At 56.1% G+C, this 17,352-nt stretch overlaps 1 protein-coding gene and 1 long non-coding RNA gene across 2 annotated transcripts in view; both read right to left on the reverse strand.

Moving 5' to 3' along the window:
* LOC128135282 (uncharacterized) overlaps nt 1–17,352 on the reverse strand; it is a 407,736-nt gene that overhangs the window by 38,848 nt on the left and 351,536 nt on the right. The gene's annotated exons all lie outside the window — the stretch shown is intronic.
* SOX1 (SRY-box transcription factor 1) lies at nt 257–1,644 on the reverse strand. Its single transcript, XM_052774076.1, has one exon. It carries the CDS (start codon nt 1,433–1,435, stop codon nt 293–295), a length of 1,143 nt encoding a protein of 380 aa, XP_052630036.1. The 5' UTR covers nt 1,436–1,644; the 3' UTR covers nt 257–292.

The following is a 17,352-nucleotide window of genomic DNA, read 5'->3' on the forward strand; positions in this document are numbered from 1 at the left end:
TTATTATTATTACAAGAACATCAAAACATTTCTTTTCTGTACAAAAAGGAAGGAAGAAAGAAAAAAATAATAAAAAAAACCAAAAAAAAGGGAGAGGCGGGGGAGGGAAGGGGAGCAGGGGGGCAAAAATAAGAGGCGGGGGGGGGTGTGGGGTGGGAAGCCGGGAGCGGGGCCGGGCTGAGCGTGCGGTGGCAGCGGCGGGGCGCGCAGTCCTGCGGGGCCGGGGCCGGTGGCGGGGCCGGTGCCGGTGCCCGCTCCCGCTGCCGCCGCCGGTGCCGGTGCCGGCGCCGGCTCAGATATGCGTCAAGGGGACGGTGCCGTTGACCCCCGTGCTGGCGCTCTGGTAGTGCTGGGGCAGGGAGTGGAGGCGGCTCTGGGCGGCGGCGGCCGCCGGATCGCCGCCTTCCCCCGCCGGTAAGTACATGCTGATCATCTCCCGCAGGTCCCCGGGGCACGGGGCCCGCGAGTGCGAGGTGACGGGCGGGCTGACGCTGGGCTCCGACTTCACCAGCGAGCCCAGGGCGCCCAGCGCGCCCGAGGAAGCGGCCGCCGCCGCCGCCGCCGCCGCCGCCGCCGCCGCCGCCGAGTTCTGGTGGGGCTGGGAGCCGTAGGGCAAGGCGCCGTAGCCCGAGGGCGAAGCGCTCACGTAGCCCTGCGAGTTGGAGATGGGGCTGTACTGCAGGGCGCCCATGTCGTAGCGGTGCACGGGCTGCGGGTTGTGCGGGTGGTGGGGGTGGTGGGGGTGCGGGTGGTGCGGGTGCCCCCCGCCGCCCGGGTGCTGGCCGTAGGCGAGCTGAGCCTCCTGCATCATCGCCGCCGCCGCCGCCGCCGCCGCCACCGAGCCCGGGTAGGCGCCGTTGGCCCAGCCGTTCATGTGCGCGTAGCCGCCGCCGGCCGCGCCGCCGGGGCTCTCCAGGCGCTGCCCGACGCCGCCGGGGCTGACGCCGACCCCCATGCCCACGCCGACGCCGGGCGGGCCTCCGCCGGCCGAGCCGGCGCCGAGCAGCCCCCCGGCCAGCGAGTACTTGTCCTTCTTGAGCAGGGTCTTGGTCTTCCGCCGGGGCCGGTATTTATAATCCGGGTGCTCCTTCATGTGCAGCGCCCGCAGCCGCTTCGCCTCGTCGATGAACGGTCTCTTCTCGGCCTCCGACATGACTTTCCACTCGGCCCCCAGGCGCTTGCTGATCTCCGAGTTGTGCATTTTGGGGTTCTCCTGGGCCATCTTCCGCCGCTGGCCCCGCGACCACACCATGAAGGCGTTCATGGGTCTCTTGACCCGGTCCTGGTTCGCTTTGTTCCCCCCGCCGCCGCCGCCGCCGCCGCCGCCGCCTCCGCCGCCGCCGCCGCCTCCCGCTCCGGTCTGCCCCGAGAGGTTCGTGGGGGCCTGGGCTCCGCCGGGGGAGTGCAAGTCCGTCTCCATCATCATGCTGTACATTCAAGTGGCTTTTTTATTTTCCACCGGCGCCAGGCGGGAAAAAAGAATCGAACATAGAGGAGCCCGGGAGGACGGGGAGCGAGCGAGGCAAAACCCGTTTGTAGCTAGGTAGCGACCGCCGTGCAAAAAAAAAAAAAAAAAAAAAAAAAAAGGAGGAGGAGGAGGAGGAAGAGGAGGAGGAGGAGGAGAAGACCGCGAGGAGAGCGAGCGGCGGCCCCGCCGGCGGAAAAAAAAAAACCAAAAAACAAAAAAACAAAAAAACCAAAACCCCCAAAACCAAACCCCAACTTTCTCCCTGGTGCAAATCACTTTCGGGGCTCGGCGGCCGGAGGGATCCGAGCTGCTCAAACAGGTGCGCGGCAAACTTGCTGCTTCACTTGGCGCGGAGGGAGGAGTGTGCGGAGCCGCCGGCGGTGTCCTCCGCTCGCCGGCTCTCCCCGGTACGCGCGCGCACCCCCCTCCGCTCCCGCTCTTATCCTTAACGCGGCTATTTTTTTTTTGTTCTTTGCTAACTTGGAGAGAGAGAGGGAGGGAGGGAGGGAGGGAGCGTGTGTGACTTGCATCCGCTGATCGCAGGTGGAACGGAGCAGAAGAGAGAGGAGAACCCACCGCCACGCAAAAAAGGAGGCACAAAAAAAAAAAAAAAGTATTTAAACGTTAACTAAAAAAAAAAAAAAGCGGGAGGAGGATCGGGGGAGGGAAGGAGGGAGGGAGGGAAGGAGGGAGGGAGGGGGTGGGGGGAAGGAACCCAACCAAAACAAGCCCGGCAGCCGGGACGGTAATTTGCTGGCGGTGCTCTCCCTCCCGCGGGACGGGACGGGACGGGACGGGGAGAGGAGGAGCCGCCGGGCGCGCGGGCGAGCGGCGCTGCAGCCATACAGGGCGCGCCGAACCCGCCTTAAATCGCCTGCCGGCGGCCAATAGGGAAGCGCCGGCGTGTGGAGGGTGATTTGCATGGCGCGCGCTGAGCAGTGACGTCCAGCGGGGCGCGCCGCGCCCGGGGCGGGAGATAAAGGGGGGGGGGGTCACGGCGCGCCCCGCCCCGCGCTCCGGCCCCCGGGGGGGAGGACGACGACGACACGGACACACACACACACACACGGGGGGACACGGACGGACACACCGGCCACCCCCTGCCCGCCGGGCATCGCTGGAGGGAGGCCTTGCGCCGCGGACTGCCCCGTCCCCGCCGGGCGCGCCCCACGCTTAGACGGCTGTAAAGAGGGGTATTTTGGGGGGGGGGGTGTGGGCTGAGGCACCCCCGGCCGGGCAACCCTCGTCGCTACTGCACCGGTGCGAGCGGCACGTAAAGGTGCCTTTTCGCCAGGACTTGACCCTTTCTGGAGCTTTCCCAGGGTGGGAGGGGGCAGAGGGCTCTCCCCAGCCCTAAAAGTGGTCGCAGGCCCAGGCCCGGGCGCCAGGCGGGGGCTGGACGCGGTCGTTATGCACTTGGTCCTGAGGGGGGGGGTTAAAAGCATCTGAGGCTAATGAAAGTACACGGAAACATGTTAGTTGTATAAAGTAAGTCCAGACGTACAACCGTTTTTCCCCTGAAAATACGAAAAGACTATCTTTGTGCCCTGGCTGTCCCATGAGATACATCACAGTTATTTTACAGAGGGGAGAAAATGGTCCACTCTGAAATTCACGCTGTCATCTTTAATTGCAGCTGTAGGAATGGCCGGTCCATCGCACAAACACCCCCACACATAAACTGCACACACACCCCCCCCCAGTCATCTTTCACCAGGTGGAGAAAGGGACACACAGCATCCCTGCTCTTTTCCCGGTCTGGGAGCATTCATTTTCCTGACCCCGGTCGCCATCCAAGGCTGGAATCACGCCGCAGCTCCCTCAATTACTGTTATTACCACCAGAAGTTTTCTGCAGGAGGAGCACGCACCATGCACAAAGCACCAGCCTTAGGCGCTGGGCTAGGATTAGACTTTTTTTTTTCCCGCCCCCCCCCCCCCATTTCCAATGACTCGTCATGAAATAGTGATCTCATCACGATAATCTGCGTTTGCTGAGGAGAGGGAAGCGCTTTTCCATTTCTGATGGCTGAAGGCTCGGCCTGCTCCTGGGCCCCTGGAGCTCAGCCGGAGTGTTGTTGTTAGCTCGGGTGGGGGGGATTTTGGGGGGATTCTGTTCCTTTCCAGTCAGTCCTAAGGGTGCTAAGTTGGCGGGGGGGGGGGGAAGGAGGTGGTATGGGATTGGGCCCACGCTGATATTTTCCTGAGCTGATGAGTTGCCACATCTGCAGGGGCAAAACAAGCAAGGCCGCTGTGATTGCTAAATGATGTATTAAAAATATAATTGGTTGGGGTGGGAGAGGCGGGGGAGGGGAGACAAGGTTACTGCAGAAAGGCGCGTTTCCACTTGGAGGGCCAAACGAAGATATTGGGAGTAAAAACCGCCAGATAAATGACATGGCTCGCACATTATCCACCCAAAGCCCTAGTGGTATTTTTCCCTGAGATTTGATATAAAGGCACCCGAAGGCCTCCTGACAAATAAATGGGATGAACTGGGGGGGCCCAACCTTTTCCGGACGAGTCCCGTGCACCCTGCGAGCTGACAGACCCCGTGGGAACACATGCTCAACCCTGGGAATTGGGGGTACACCTCCGCTTCCCTCCTACTTACATGCAGGGAAATCATGGCTGACCCTGACCTTTCCCCGGTGCAGGGGGCAGCTGCTCATCCGCACCCCCTCAGCCTCCTGGGCTTTCTCTCAGTGCAGGGCTTCCCCCCCCCCCCCCGGCAAATAAACACCGAGGGCCCCTTCCCTCCTCTAAAAGCAGCCAAACTGCCATGAAGATGGTCCTTTAGGGTGGATAAAGGCAGCCAGGGAATGGGGGGTGAGAAGATGCTGTTGGGGTGAGCCCCCTTGCCTCTGACCCAGGCGCACCCCACTCCCCAGAGGCCATATATCGACCTGGGGGGTGGGATGTGGGGGGGGGTGTGTGTGTAAAAACCAGCTCCCGAGGCAAACAGGGGCTTTTCTTCTGTGGAAAAGACGGTGCAGATCCCCACTCACAGGACAGGTCAAACACGTTTGAAGTCTCCTTTGAAGGAGGGGACGGGCCAGGAGTGCTCTGCGGGGTTGGGGTGCTGTGGACGGGAGCTGTGCCCAGAGCTAAGGGCTCCTTGGACTTCCTCCGGGGGAAAATGGGGTTGCAAACAGCCGGGAGTCGGCGGGAATGGGGGGGGAAGGGGGGGCGAGCGGTGTGTGCGTGGGTGAAGGCTGCAGGGAAGCCAGAGGGGAGGCAGGGAGGAGATGCTGCACCGGGGGCAGGACCGGGGAGGGCTAAAGGTTCGGCAGTAGCCCTGGCCGACCCCCCCCCCTCCATCCCCCGGGCCCGCGGAGGGGGTCAGGTGCCGGCGTGGCCCGCTCGCAGGCCGGCCGGAGTGACAAATGCCTTCCCCGGCCACCGCTTGTCCGCCCCGTGTCCCCCCCCCGGTACCGGCTGCGGCAGGAGCGGTCGCCCCCCTCGGGGCGGGGGGTCTCCCGCCGCGGGCCCGGCCGGCTCTGTGCTTCCTTCCCCCTCCCCGTCTCGGCCCCCCGAGGGCGAGGAGGGGGCAGAGGGGCGGCGGGGCCGAGCCGGGAGCCCCGGAGCAGGCGGCGATCGCCGTCTGCTGGCTGCCGCCGTCCCTCCCTCGGGCCCGGCCGGGGGTCGGCGAGAGCCAGCCCGCTCCGGGGAGAGAGATGCTCCGGGGCGGGGGGGGGGATGCTGGATCCCTCTGAAACGCGGCAGGGGCTGGGGAGGGGGGGGATGCAAACGGTTCCCTCGCTCCCGGGATGCTGTCAGCCGGGCCACAGCGAGCGCAGGGGAGGGCAGGCGGGGGGGGGGGGGAGACAGGGGAAGCCCCTTTCCTGGCTCGGGGACTTGGCGGCTCCGGGATCGCGGCTCTGAACACCAAGTGCTACCCAGCCGGGATGGGATGGAGGAAAAAGGGCGCCTGAATAAAGTCCCGCTTTCTTTTCCAGCACTATGGAGTGTTCCGGGGGATCCTACGGCCCCGGTCCCAAATCGGGTACAGGCTCTCTGTGTGTTTTGTTGTCTTTTCCCAGCTCGCTGGGTAAAAGCGTTTGGAGAATCTCTGGAGCTTTCGAGTAGGGGCTCACCCTGTGAACGGTACTCACACATATAATTCAAATTTCACAGCTGACCTGCTCTGAAAACCTCAATCAGCTTCTAATTGAAGGGAAAACAAAATATTGCTTCCCTACAGCAGAGCTAACGATTTAATCATTATATCAGACATTATAGCTTTTAATTAGGCTAATGCTGATACTGTATGGAAAGAGATAATTCAACACAGTTCTTGATGAATTCTGTAATTGGGTTAACGGAGGAGCAGTTGGGGGAAGAGACGTCAATATTCAAGCTGCGTCTATAGCCACCAGGTTTATGAATGAAAGGGAAGGGGGGAAAAGGAAAAGGGGGGGGGGGGGAAAGGGCTAAAATTCCCTGACGAGAAATGTCTCCCCCCTTCGCCCAGGAGAGCCGTGCCAGCCAACGGGAAGCGTGACGAGGGTAAGGGCTGTCCTGTCGTCGCTCCCGGCCAGCCCGGCCTGTCGCGATACCAGCGCGACCCGAGCGGCGGCCCCGCTGCGACACCTCGCTGCGGCTCCCCGGAGCGGCCCCGGGGATTTGGGGGGGGGCGGTGGGGCGGCTTGGCTTCCAGGCCGTTTTCCCTGTATTTCACACACACCCCCCCCCCCGCAACAGACGGGTCGCCCACCGCCGCGCCGGGAACACGCGTGGAAGGGACAGCCGGGGCCAGCGGCGCTGAGACAGCTCTGCGGGGGTGTCCCGGGGCAAAAAGCGGGGGGGCACGGCGGGGAAACACCGAGGGGTGGGTACGAGACGGGGCCGACAGCTTTCCGAAGTCCCGGTGAGAGCAGGCAGGTGCCCGGGGCCGGCAGGGCTGTCGCCGGGGAGGGGTCGCGACAGGGAGCACGGGGGTGTGCACAAAATCAAAGGGTCCGGATGGCACCCGGCTGCTCCGTGTAGGTACTTCCATCTATTTATTTACCGTGCCAGATAAAAGGAGGGCTGGAGCCATTTTTCCGAAGGAATTCTGCATCAGCCCCCCCCCTCCCCAGCATCGATAAATCGCCCCTTTCCGAGGAGTTTGTAGATCCCAGCCTTTTTGTTTTCGCTCCTTCCTTTCTGGTTTTTCCTGGCTTTGAAAATGAGCTTTATGTTTCCCTTTGCGCCTAAAAGGAGAAGTATCGATCTCCCCGCACGTTTGATCTCCGCGGCAGCCGGCGGCCGCCCCGACGCCACGGCGGGTCCCGGCGGGCGGGTGGGCCGGGGGTGCCGGAGGCGTTGGGGGGGGGTATCACCCCTCAGCAGGGCTCCCGGGGCCGACACTGCGGGAGGGACGGCCAGGCACCCCTCGGTGGGACCGTCAGCCCGCGCCTAAGGAGAGATTTCCTCCCCCCCCCATGCCGAGTGCCCCCTCGCCCCGAAACGGGTCCGATCCTTCGGCCGGTGGGAGTCGGGAGAAGGCAGAGAAAGCGGAACCGGGTCTTCGCCAAGTTCTGCCAGCAGGAGCATTTTCTAAAATGCTTGTTTATGTTACGTATTAGCTCGACTTCCAGCCCGATATTGTTCCGAAAGAGGAATATCCTGTATTGTGATCTCTCCTTGTCTTATTTTGTCAGTAATTACAGTAAAATTAAACGGGTCATTGATAACATTCCAATGACACAACCCCCCTGTAATTAACAGTCTGGATACACCTTCCTACATTACACAAAAGTCGCAATTTTCAAGTCTGTTCAGATATTTTAAATTTATTTTTTCTTTTTCTTTTTTTTTCTTTAATTATTACTGAGGCACACGCCGGGAGTATGTGCTAATCAGATGGCCAAACGGCTCGCGGGAGGTAAGGGTCTGCACTGTCTTATTTTCTAGGGTTTGGGTTTTCCATCTAAAGGGATGGCCAGATCTTTTACGTTTTACAAGATGTGTTAAATGGGGGGCCCCTGTAGACAAAAAATAGCTACCCAGAGATTCGCTTTCCACCCTAAGGAAAATATTTTGAAAGTATAGTTCAGTAATGGTAAACTTTTAAAGGAAAAAGAAGAGCTGCGGGGATGCAGAGCTCCTCGGACTGGTACCACCCGGGAGTTATTACGAAGTTAATCTTTAAAACTGCGCTGTCGAAATGTCAGTCACGAAAAAAAGAGCTTCAGAAGCCAAAGTGCGGCATCCCATTTACAGCAGGGCAACCTGGCTGCTCACGGCCGCGGCCATCGCTCGCACAAGTGGGGTTTAGAACACCGTAAGGGAAATATTTCTGGTCTGCATCCTCTCCCCAGCTATCCCCAAGTTGCAAAGGCATCATTCGGGGCAAGTCAGAATGAATTTGTGTAAAAAACAAACGAGGAAAGAAAGAAATGAAATCATATAGAAGCTGCTTTCTTGCAGGCCATCCTGTTATTGCAAATTAGATTAGCTACACAGGCTTCAATATAAACATGACATGAGGTTCACAGGAGAGCGAAAGTATCATCCACTCCAATCTCTCCTTTCATCGAAACATCCCTCACAAATTACATCTTCTCCTTTAATATACTTTTCCATGAGATTAAAACATCACTTTGACACGATTTCAAACCTTTTAGTCGCATCCAGTGCTTACTTCAGAAAACAGCAAACAAGGGGAAAACTAGAAACATCTAAATGATCTCAGACCGCTAGTCTGGAAATTAGAGGTACCCCCGAGGAAATCCGTGATCCCCTCGCTCCAGCCGGTGCGGCACCCGGGCCTCGGGAAGGCAGGTGACGAGCCCCGGCGAAAAGAGGAGAAAAAAACCCTTTCTTCCCACCGACCGGAGATCCCGGCTGCTCGGCCGGAGCTGGGATCCGGTGTGTTATTTGCCCTTTAGAAACGGGGTGATTTTCGGAGATCACTGACCGATACTTCCCACTCCCCTCACAGGGACTCCCGGGCGGTCACCGTACGGCGGGACAACAACGCGGCTGCTGACGCCTTGAGCAAATACATCTTTTTTTATAGCGCTATGGCTGGCAAACCTGGAAAGGGTGCTGGGGAGGGGGTGTCTAGGGGTGGAGGGGCAGGCTGGCCATAGACTGTCCCGTTTGATGAATAAAAGCCCTTGCAACTTTTCACTGGTGAGCTGCACCCGCAGCCGGTGCAGGTCGGCAGCCCCCGCCCCCGGCCCGACCCCTCCTCCTGGGGCGGGTGTCCCCCCCCGTGTGTGTGTGTCCCCCGCCACGGGACACCCCCCTCCGCCTTTCCCGAGGGGGATATGTCAACTTTTGGCACAGGGGCTGCGGAGCCGGGCGGCCCACGGCGGGCGGGGGGGGGACGGGGACGGCACGGCAGCCCCCCCCGGGCCCGCAGCGGGCCGCTCTGTCCCTCCGCGGAGCCGGGCCCGGGAGCAGCCGGGGCGGAGATGGGGCACGCTGAGCTGCCGGGACAGCCTGCTTGGGGGGGAAGGCAAACAAGGAACGGTACTTTGGCATCTTACTGCCTGCCTACTGTACATTTGGGGACAATTTGCACCCCCCCCCCCCATCCATCCATCCATCCATCCATATACACGCACCCCACCCCCCCCTTAACAAAGAGACTTTCAAACCACAACCTTTTATGGCAGCCTGCGGGAATCAATGCGATAAAACGGGTTTTTAATGGGTTAATTGACTGGAGCCGCTATCATGTTTAAACACCTGTTTCTGAAAAGAGATTCAGCCAAAACCCGTCCCCTCCCTGATCGATAGATGCACAGCCTCGCTCCATTGCCTGTTGATCGACCCCAAACACCACCGGCAAATAAGAGAGGAAAAATCCATTTCACCTTTTAAACACCCCGATACTTTATGGCGATCGGGGGAAGCCGTACAGCCACCTCGGAGCTGGGCAGGGAGGGTGAGACCCCCGGGTCGGACCGCCCCAGGTAGCCCCAACCTCCCCGGGAGTTTCTTTTCGCCGGGACTTGACTTGGACAGGCCGGACACAGCCTCCCCGTCGAAAGGTGCCGGCGGCTGTCACCTTCCCGGGGGACCGGACCCGGGGATCCCCCGTTCGCCGGGAAGATGGAGCCGGGCTCAGCCCGGCCGCATTAGCAATGCTAAGAGCCCCTGCGAATGCTCAATCCGAGGGGCAGAGATTAAGCTGGCATTAGCCGTAATAGCGGAGGGCCGCTCTGCCTATTGATTCCCCCCCCCCCCCTTTTTTTTGGCAGTATTAATACAGCCAAACCTGTCGGTCAGTCGCGGCGAAATTGATTCTTTGCCCAAGACACCTTTCACTAAATGGCACCCGCGCACCGACATGTTAATTTTCCAACGTGTAACCGGAGCGAGAGCCGCTCGCTCGCTCGCTCGCCGGCCCCGGGCACCGCCGCCCCCCGCCGCCCTCCCCGCCCCAGCCCGCCCCGCAGCCCCCGGCCCCGGCCGCCGCTTCCCCCCCCCCCGCCTCAAAACCCAGTGAGGCGTCTTCCCCGGAAGGCGGAGGGGGGCAGCCCAAAACACTGTCTGTTCCCCCCCCCCCCGCCCCCCAAATCCGTGTCACAGACGATAACCCAGTGATTGCAAACGGCTCTTCCCTCCTTGCGGCAAAAGTAACTCGGAAGCCCTCCCCTCGCCGGCTTCCCCTCCTCCCTTCCCAAGACAGGGTGAAGACCCCCTCAAAAGTTAGAGGCACACTTACAGTTGCTCTTCCAGCTCCAGCCTCCTCCCAACATATCAGCTCAAGGGGCAGCCTTATTATTATTATGATGTTTGGTTTGGTTTTGGGTTTTTTTTTTTGTTGGTGTCGTGTCCCCCCCCCGCTCTAGCCTAGCTCACACCTTCCTCCGGCCGTGCCCGGGCTGGCGCAGGGGGCAGCGAGCCCTCCCTCCCTCCGCCGGCGGGTCTCCTCCTCGCCCCTCGCCCAGCCGCAGCTCCCCGGCGGCTGTGCCCGAGCCACGAGTGCCCGGCGACACACGACACACGCACACTCACCATCGGCGCTCGCTCGCTCGCTCTCTCTCTCTCTCCCTCGCACACACACACACACACACACACACACATACACACCCTGCACGGGAGAGGGGGAGAGCGAGAGAGAGAGGAGAAAATGAAATTTATTATTGATGGAAAAGACTTTAAAGACAATTTCAAGTTATTGTTTCGCTCTGGAGAGAAAAGGGAAAAAAAAAAGAAAAGGAAAGGGAAAAAAAAAAGAAAAGGAAAGGGAAAAAAAAAAGAGAGAGGGGTTTTTCTCCCCACCCCAACATAATGAAACGTCTTTTGTGTGGCACCGAACAATACCAAACAAGTATTCTAATAAATAGCCACTTTTTTGTTCTGTGGCGGCGGTGAATAGAACCGAGCAGTTGGTTTGAGAGCAGCTGGAGCGCCGCGCCGAGCGGGGAGGTGGAGCCCGGAGCCTTCCTCCTCTTCCTCGTCCCCCTTTCCCTCTCCCACACGCACTTTCTCCTCTAACCCCCCTCGCCTTTCTCCCTCCCCGCTCCCGCTGGGCCACTCTCCCCTGCCCCTCTCTCCGGGGGAGATGCCTCCGAGAAGGGAAGAGCCACCCCAGGTGCTGCCCCCCCCCTCCAACCCCGGCACCTGTGCGATGGCCGCGGGGCTCCCCCCCGGCTGCCCTGGGACCCCGCTGCCGTCCCCCCCCCCGCTCCGTGCCCCGCCGGTCCCCGGCAGCTCGGGACGGCGGAGGCTCCGAGCCCGACCAGACCCTTCTTTGTTGACAATAAACTTGGATTTCCCAGGGAGGCTCAGACCCCCCCCTCCGCCCTCTCGCTCCCCCTCTCCCCCTGCCTCCCCTCGCTTTCCCCGGGCTGGAGCCGGGCTTTGTCAGCCTCCCCCTCGGGATCGCTGCGGAGAGTCCGCACCTTCTCCGCCCTGTACCGCTCACCGCCATCACCTCCCCTTTCCTAGGCAGCTCCCTTACTTTTCTTCCCGCATTTTTTGTTTTTTTGGTTGCTTCCCCCCCCCGCCTTCATACTGTTTTCCAGTCCCTTCCCATCAGCATGACAACCGCGCTAGGAAAGGCAGTGAATAGAGGTTATTAAAACGGACACAAATCAGCTAAAGATTTCCAGGTAAAGCTGAGAGTCACCCCTTTGCTGTTCCGCTCCGGCTGTGTGAGGGTGTCTGCCTGCTCCCGGGTGCCGGGAGGAGGGAGGCGGCCGGGGGGGGGCTGGTTTTGCCGGCTGCTGGAGCCGGCGGTAGCGGCCAGGGAGGGTCGTGGCTGCCTTTACCCTGAGGGGGGGGGACGACGAGGACCGGCCACGCCGGGGCCAGAGCCCTTGGAAGGGACACTGGGGACAGTCGCCTTCCTAGCGCCGGAGCGTCCTCTTCTTTTGGGGGGGGGGGGTGTGTGGATCTAGTCCTCATTCAAAAAATAAATTAACAACACCCCCACCCGCAACATTAACCTCCGATTCGCGTGGCAGAGAGCCCCGCGTGTCTCGCAAAGGCTGCGGGAAGCACCCGAGGTTCCAATAAACCCCGGCGATTGCTGCAGAGACTCCTTAGCATGCAGAGGTTCCCTCGCCAGCTCTTTCGCGTTGCTCAGTCACATACAATCCTAGGAGACGCTGCAGTAAAAAACAGTCGGCTTTTAAGTTTAAACCCCCGTTGCCGTTTAACAGGCTGGTATTCGCGCTTGGAGGGGGAGCAGGGGCACGGGCGGGGGGTACGACCGACCTGAATTAAACCTTACATCCCCAGCGCTGGGGCCGGGAGTGGGAGCGACCGTCCCTTGCCCGTCCTTCCAGAGCTGTCCCGGGCTGGCGAACCCCCGGAGGGGGGGGGGTGTCCCGCCGCAGGGGTGCGAGGGTGCCCTCGGTCTCCCTTCCCCGGAGCCCCTCCGTTTCCTCGGGGGGGTCTGGGTACGCTCCTCTGCCTGCGCGGAAACATTTTAGCCCCCCCCTTCTTTTTTTTTTTTTTCTCCTTCCCTCCCCTCTCTTTTAAGTGGATTTTTGCTCTCACTTCAATAACACGCCGGCTCTAATTAGCTGCAATATTAAGAAACGCTGCTAAATGACAGTTTTATCGGGTTTGTGCAGATAGGAGGAACGCGGGGACCCAGCGAAATACCCGTCCAATGCGTTTGGCGCTGGATCCCCGCCAGCAACCACCGCTCGCTCTTTTTATATGGAAAACCGGCAACATTTTGGAAAGCAGCTTTAAAACTTTGACTTATATTTTACATGCTAAATAACGGGGAGAATGGCGACAGCGTTACAGAAAGCTTCAAACCCTGCAAATATTTGAATGGGGCTTTTTTGTAAAGTAGAGCAGCTGTCAGTCAGCTGGCTTTGACAGCCTGCCACAATTTTGTCATTTAATAGTGGGTGTTAGGCTAAGTGCAAAACACTCTGGCAAACAGATGTCAAACCTACATCTCATATAAATGGGGGTTGTAAAATTGAGTTTTAACCCACATATAGGGTTTTAAAAAGCGGTGCCAGTGTGTAAACTGTATACAAAATAGAGATACTGACATTCTCCCGTGTGGGCTTGTTATTTAAAGGAGGCTTATTTAGAAATCTGACCTCCAAATTATGCTAAATCTTCCTACATTTCAAACAGTGGAACATGAAGAACAGTGCTTGGGAAAGTCGAAATTAAGGACAAATATGATGGCTCATTGAAAGGGGCTGATATTGCCGTATATACTGAAAAAACAGGGCTCTTCATTTCCTCAACTCGCCGTCGCTCTTCCAAATCTGAAGTGCTGGAAGGAAGGAAGGAAGGAAGCAAGGAAGGAAGGAAGGAAGGAGGGAAGGAAGGGCTTGGCAGGGTCGGAGGTTTCAGGGACTGTTTTCTACAGCGGGACCCAAGAGGTTTGATGTAGAAGGCGGCGGCAGGGGAAGGAAAGACCACAACCGCAGGGAGCAGGCAGCCTCGTAGGGTGGGCGAAGGACCACGCAAGGAGGTGACTGGACCCGCGGCACAGGGTGGCAGGGACCCGCCTGGGACATGGCAAGCGAGGGGAGGAGCGGTAGCGGGAAAAAATAGCAGTCCCAGTTAATTTCTTCTGAAGTTACTGTTCGAAATACGAGCTGCTTGTCTTTTTGAACTCACGTTTCCAAGGCTCGTGTCTTCGCCGAGATGTGATTTCCCCCCTGTGCTTCGAGGGACCCCCCTGACAAATTGCCTTTGAACATTTAAAAAATGTCATAAATATTTATACCAAAAATTGTTCGTTGCCTCGGCTGGCTAGAACGAGGCAAGGAGAGAAAAGATGATAATTCATCACACGAATAATATTATATGGATGACATCAAATTCCCTAGAATAAGTCTGCACCCACATTACCGCTTCGGAAGCTAAACATGTAGCTTCCTAAACAAGTCGACATGAGGGGATTAAATGAAAAATTGAATCGAAGAGAATCGTTCATATTAATAATTAACCGTAGTTTAAACACACGCTCAGCTGATTGCCTTGCCGAGTACTCAGTTGCAGCATTTGCACGGTCCTAGCCGATGTTCAATGAGTAGAGGAATGCACACGGGATGATTATTGATCATACGCAGTCACTGCTGTCTGCTCTCCTTAAGTCCCATTTGACCTGAACTCTCCCCCTGCGCCCCCCCAAATCCCCAAAACCCTGATCCTTGATTACAGCCTTTTCCTCTCAGCAGGTTTTTGTGGGTTTGCTGTTTTGCAGGGGCTTTCAGCGCTTACTTTCGCAGAACAACAGACAATGCACGCCCGGGACGCTAGCTACCCCTGCCCCAGGTGTTCAGAGAACACGGGGAGAAGGGAATGCCCGCCGCGGCTGGCAGCTCCGGGGGGCGGCAGCAGCCCCCGCCGCAGCTCCGGGGCTGCAGGTAGCACCCCAGGGCTCTGGGAGAGGGGCTCCGAGCTGCCTCCAGCCCCTGCCCGGGCTCTTGGGTCAGCACAGCAGACACACTGCTTTCGGGACTGAGCTGGAAGTCTGACCTCAGAACCCCCAGATTTAAAAAAAAATATGTATATATTAATATATATATATTTAGATAAAGCCCACTGGTGGCTGGAGTGCTCCAGGCTGAGGCTACGGGGGACTCCCCGGGTCACAAGCGCCAGCCCCAAGGTAAGCTTTCTTCCATGCTTTGACAACGCCAACTACAGCCTCGCATCGGGTAAAATCGTCGAAGAAGAAATCAGGTTTTATTCCAGAACAATTGCCTCCGAGTGGTTGTAAGTCAATGGGAGCTGCAGCTCGGGCGCGCAGCGGCTCGTTACAACACCCCGGCTGGCTCTGCGGCCGGTGGACAGTCTTTATTCAATTCCCTCACGCAGAAAAAATGCCTGTAGCTGTTATCCAGCCCATTTGCCTGCGCAGAAAGGCAATGGTAAAACTGTGACCCTTATTTTTAAACAAGAACCTGACCAACAAATCTGGAAAAAATATTTATTGATATCCTTGATATTAAAAAACTTCTCCTGCCACCTAAAAATTGACATTCTGTTACCTCTAACGTGATTGCTTTTTTACCGGTGTACTTGTGCTTTCTGATGCAGACACAGCTGTCCCTTTTTCAGCATTCTACCATGAAACAGTTCCGAACTTCAGAAGTCAAAATATAACTGACATAGGTAATTTTTTTTTCCCTCAAATGTAGCAGTTTTGTTAAGTCTTGAAATTAAGTCCAGTGACAACCTGACTGTCCTAAAATTGCTCTGAAATACAGATCTGCACCCTCTCCAGCTGCAGTGTCATCAGAAATCCAGGCACTCAACTTGTATTTATTCCCATAATTCAAACGTTAATATTAGTATGTTTTCAGGGTGGAAAAACTACAGCACAAATACAAACGATAGAGCTGGAAAGCAACTAAAATAACATGGGAAATGGAAATGAAGATGACTATGATTTTACTGTTTAAGGATTAAATGGGCTTTGTGCTGGAGATAGGAAACACAAAAATTGCTAAAACCGTGTCTTGCACGGGCTCGCTTCCTGTGACTGCCGTGGAATTCTGCCTGATCTACACTGGAGTGAAATCAGAGGGAAGCTACAAGACTTGTAACATTGAAGGCTGCAAGCTATAAAAATCAACAGGTGAAACCTAATTGCATTGCTGCACAGAACTGAGTATTTACACTGTGTTGATTCTCTCATGTCGTTTTAGAGCAGCAGATAGTAACTGAATTGTTTTCTTGGTGGTTTTTTTCTAGATCTCCCCTCTGAACAGGGTCTGAAGTCTGAACCACACCGTTCAAGTGCAGAATATACATTCAAGACCGAGGTGCAAATCAGTTTTTCAAGTGCCTTGTGAGTAGAAAGTACGGGGTGGGGATCAGGTCATCCCACTGCAACGTGATCCAGTCATCTGAGGAAATCATTAACGTTGAAGGTAGTGCTGTAAAATGGAGCATGGCTTAGCATCAGGCCTTGTGGCTTGTCAAACAGATTGAGGCAAACTAACACTCCTCCTTGATAAATGAAGCATTTAGACATTCTGTCATCACTGCCATGAGCCCACTGGAACATGCTACAGCTTTAAGAAGTCAGTTTCTTTCTGAGCATCCAAGCACACGTACCAAAAGGTCTAACTTGTACTGTGATGGCAAAAACGTTTGCACATATTTTATATACAGTTCACATTATATATTTGTATTTCCTGGGACAGGTGATAGCACATTGTCCATTTGAAGCCCTAGCTGTATATGCAAATAGAGGGTATATATTTTGTTCTATTAACTCTATAGAGGTTCCAGTGCCGGAGAAGTGCCTTCTCAAGCCATCAGGATGAGAAGACCATAATGAGGCATAGCTTGCTGAGACGGTGACTGCTATGAAACTATTTGAACCTTTCAGCTCCTCTTCCAGTGAAGATGATTCACTTTTGCTGGGCTCCTCAGTTGTATTACCAGGACTGCCACTGGTTCACCCAGTGGGTTAAATTGCTTTTCTGTTACATTAGGTCCAGCTGTGCTGTCTGTTTGTTGCCTCAAGCTTCACCCAAGAGTCCTGATGCCCTGATTGTCCCCATTGCAGAAATCCTGGGCATTTGGCTGGGACAGACATCTCATCTCCTTTGTGAGGAAACCTGGAGGAAGGAGAGAGGATGGTTTGCCCCGGAGCCCTCTCCTCATAGGCAATATGGACATGAGCCACTCTGAACTGGGAGCCAGGACTCACTCCCCGCCGCAGACCACAAAAGCAGTTCACAGGCATTGAAACAGTGCAATTAACTGAATGTTAACAACGATTAAGAAACAGCCTGAGGTCCTTGGGTAAGTCCTTTAGACTACAACATTTGTAGGGATCCAGGGTATTTAGACACAAAATTCTCCCTGAAATGAACAGAAGCTCTGCATCTAAATCCCTGGCTTTAAATCTCCTTGAGCTGAGGATGTGAGATACCTGACTTAATCTCTCCGAGCCTCCACTGAACCATAGATACACTGGCTACCGTAACACACAGGAACATCACAGAGGAATTACGCGTATAAACTTGCTAATACTTTTAAAGAGAGATAAAGATGGTAACAAACGTGCTAAGGATTATTATTACTATTTACCACCATGACACTCACTGGGATGGGAAAGCAGGAAATAATGTTCAAAATATGTGAGGAATTGTTTGAAAATATCTCTGCTACTAATGCGATGACTGTCTAGTGGAGTTGTGGTTGCTGGGAATTCACACACTGATTTGATGGAGAGATAAAAGAGTGGAGTTTATATGGAATAAACCCCTTTTGAATAAAACAATCTGCATAAATGCTTTAAGAAAGCCTATAATTATGATAAAAATGTTGCTCAGAGTTAAAATTATGAAGCAATCAAAATTTATAAACAGTCTCTCATCGACTTTTAATCATACTTTCTCATATACAAACTGTAGAAAACATATAGTAGCAATATATAACAATACACATTTTATTTTCAGTAATTTAGAGTCTCATGCCATGCTCTTTAAT

The sequence above is a fragment of the Harpia harpyja genome, chromosome 22, assembly GCF_026419915.1.
Source record: "Harpia harpyja isolate bHarHar1 chromosome 22, bHarHar1 primary haplotype, whole genome shotgun sequence".
Classification (NCBI taxonomy): domain Eukaryota; kingdom Metazoa; phylum Chordata; class Aves; order Accipitriformes; family Accipitridae; genus Harpia; species Harpia harpyja.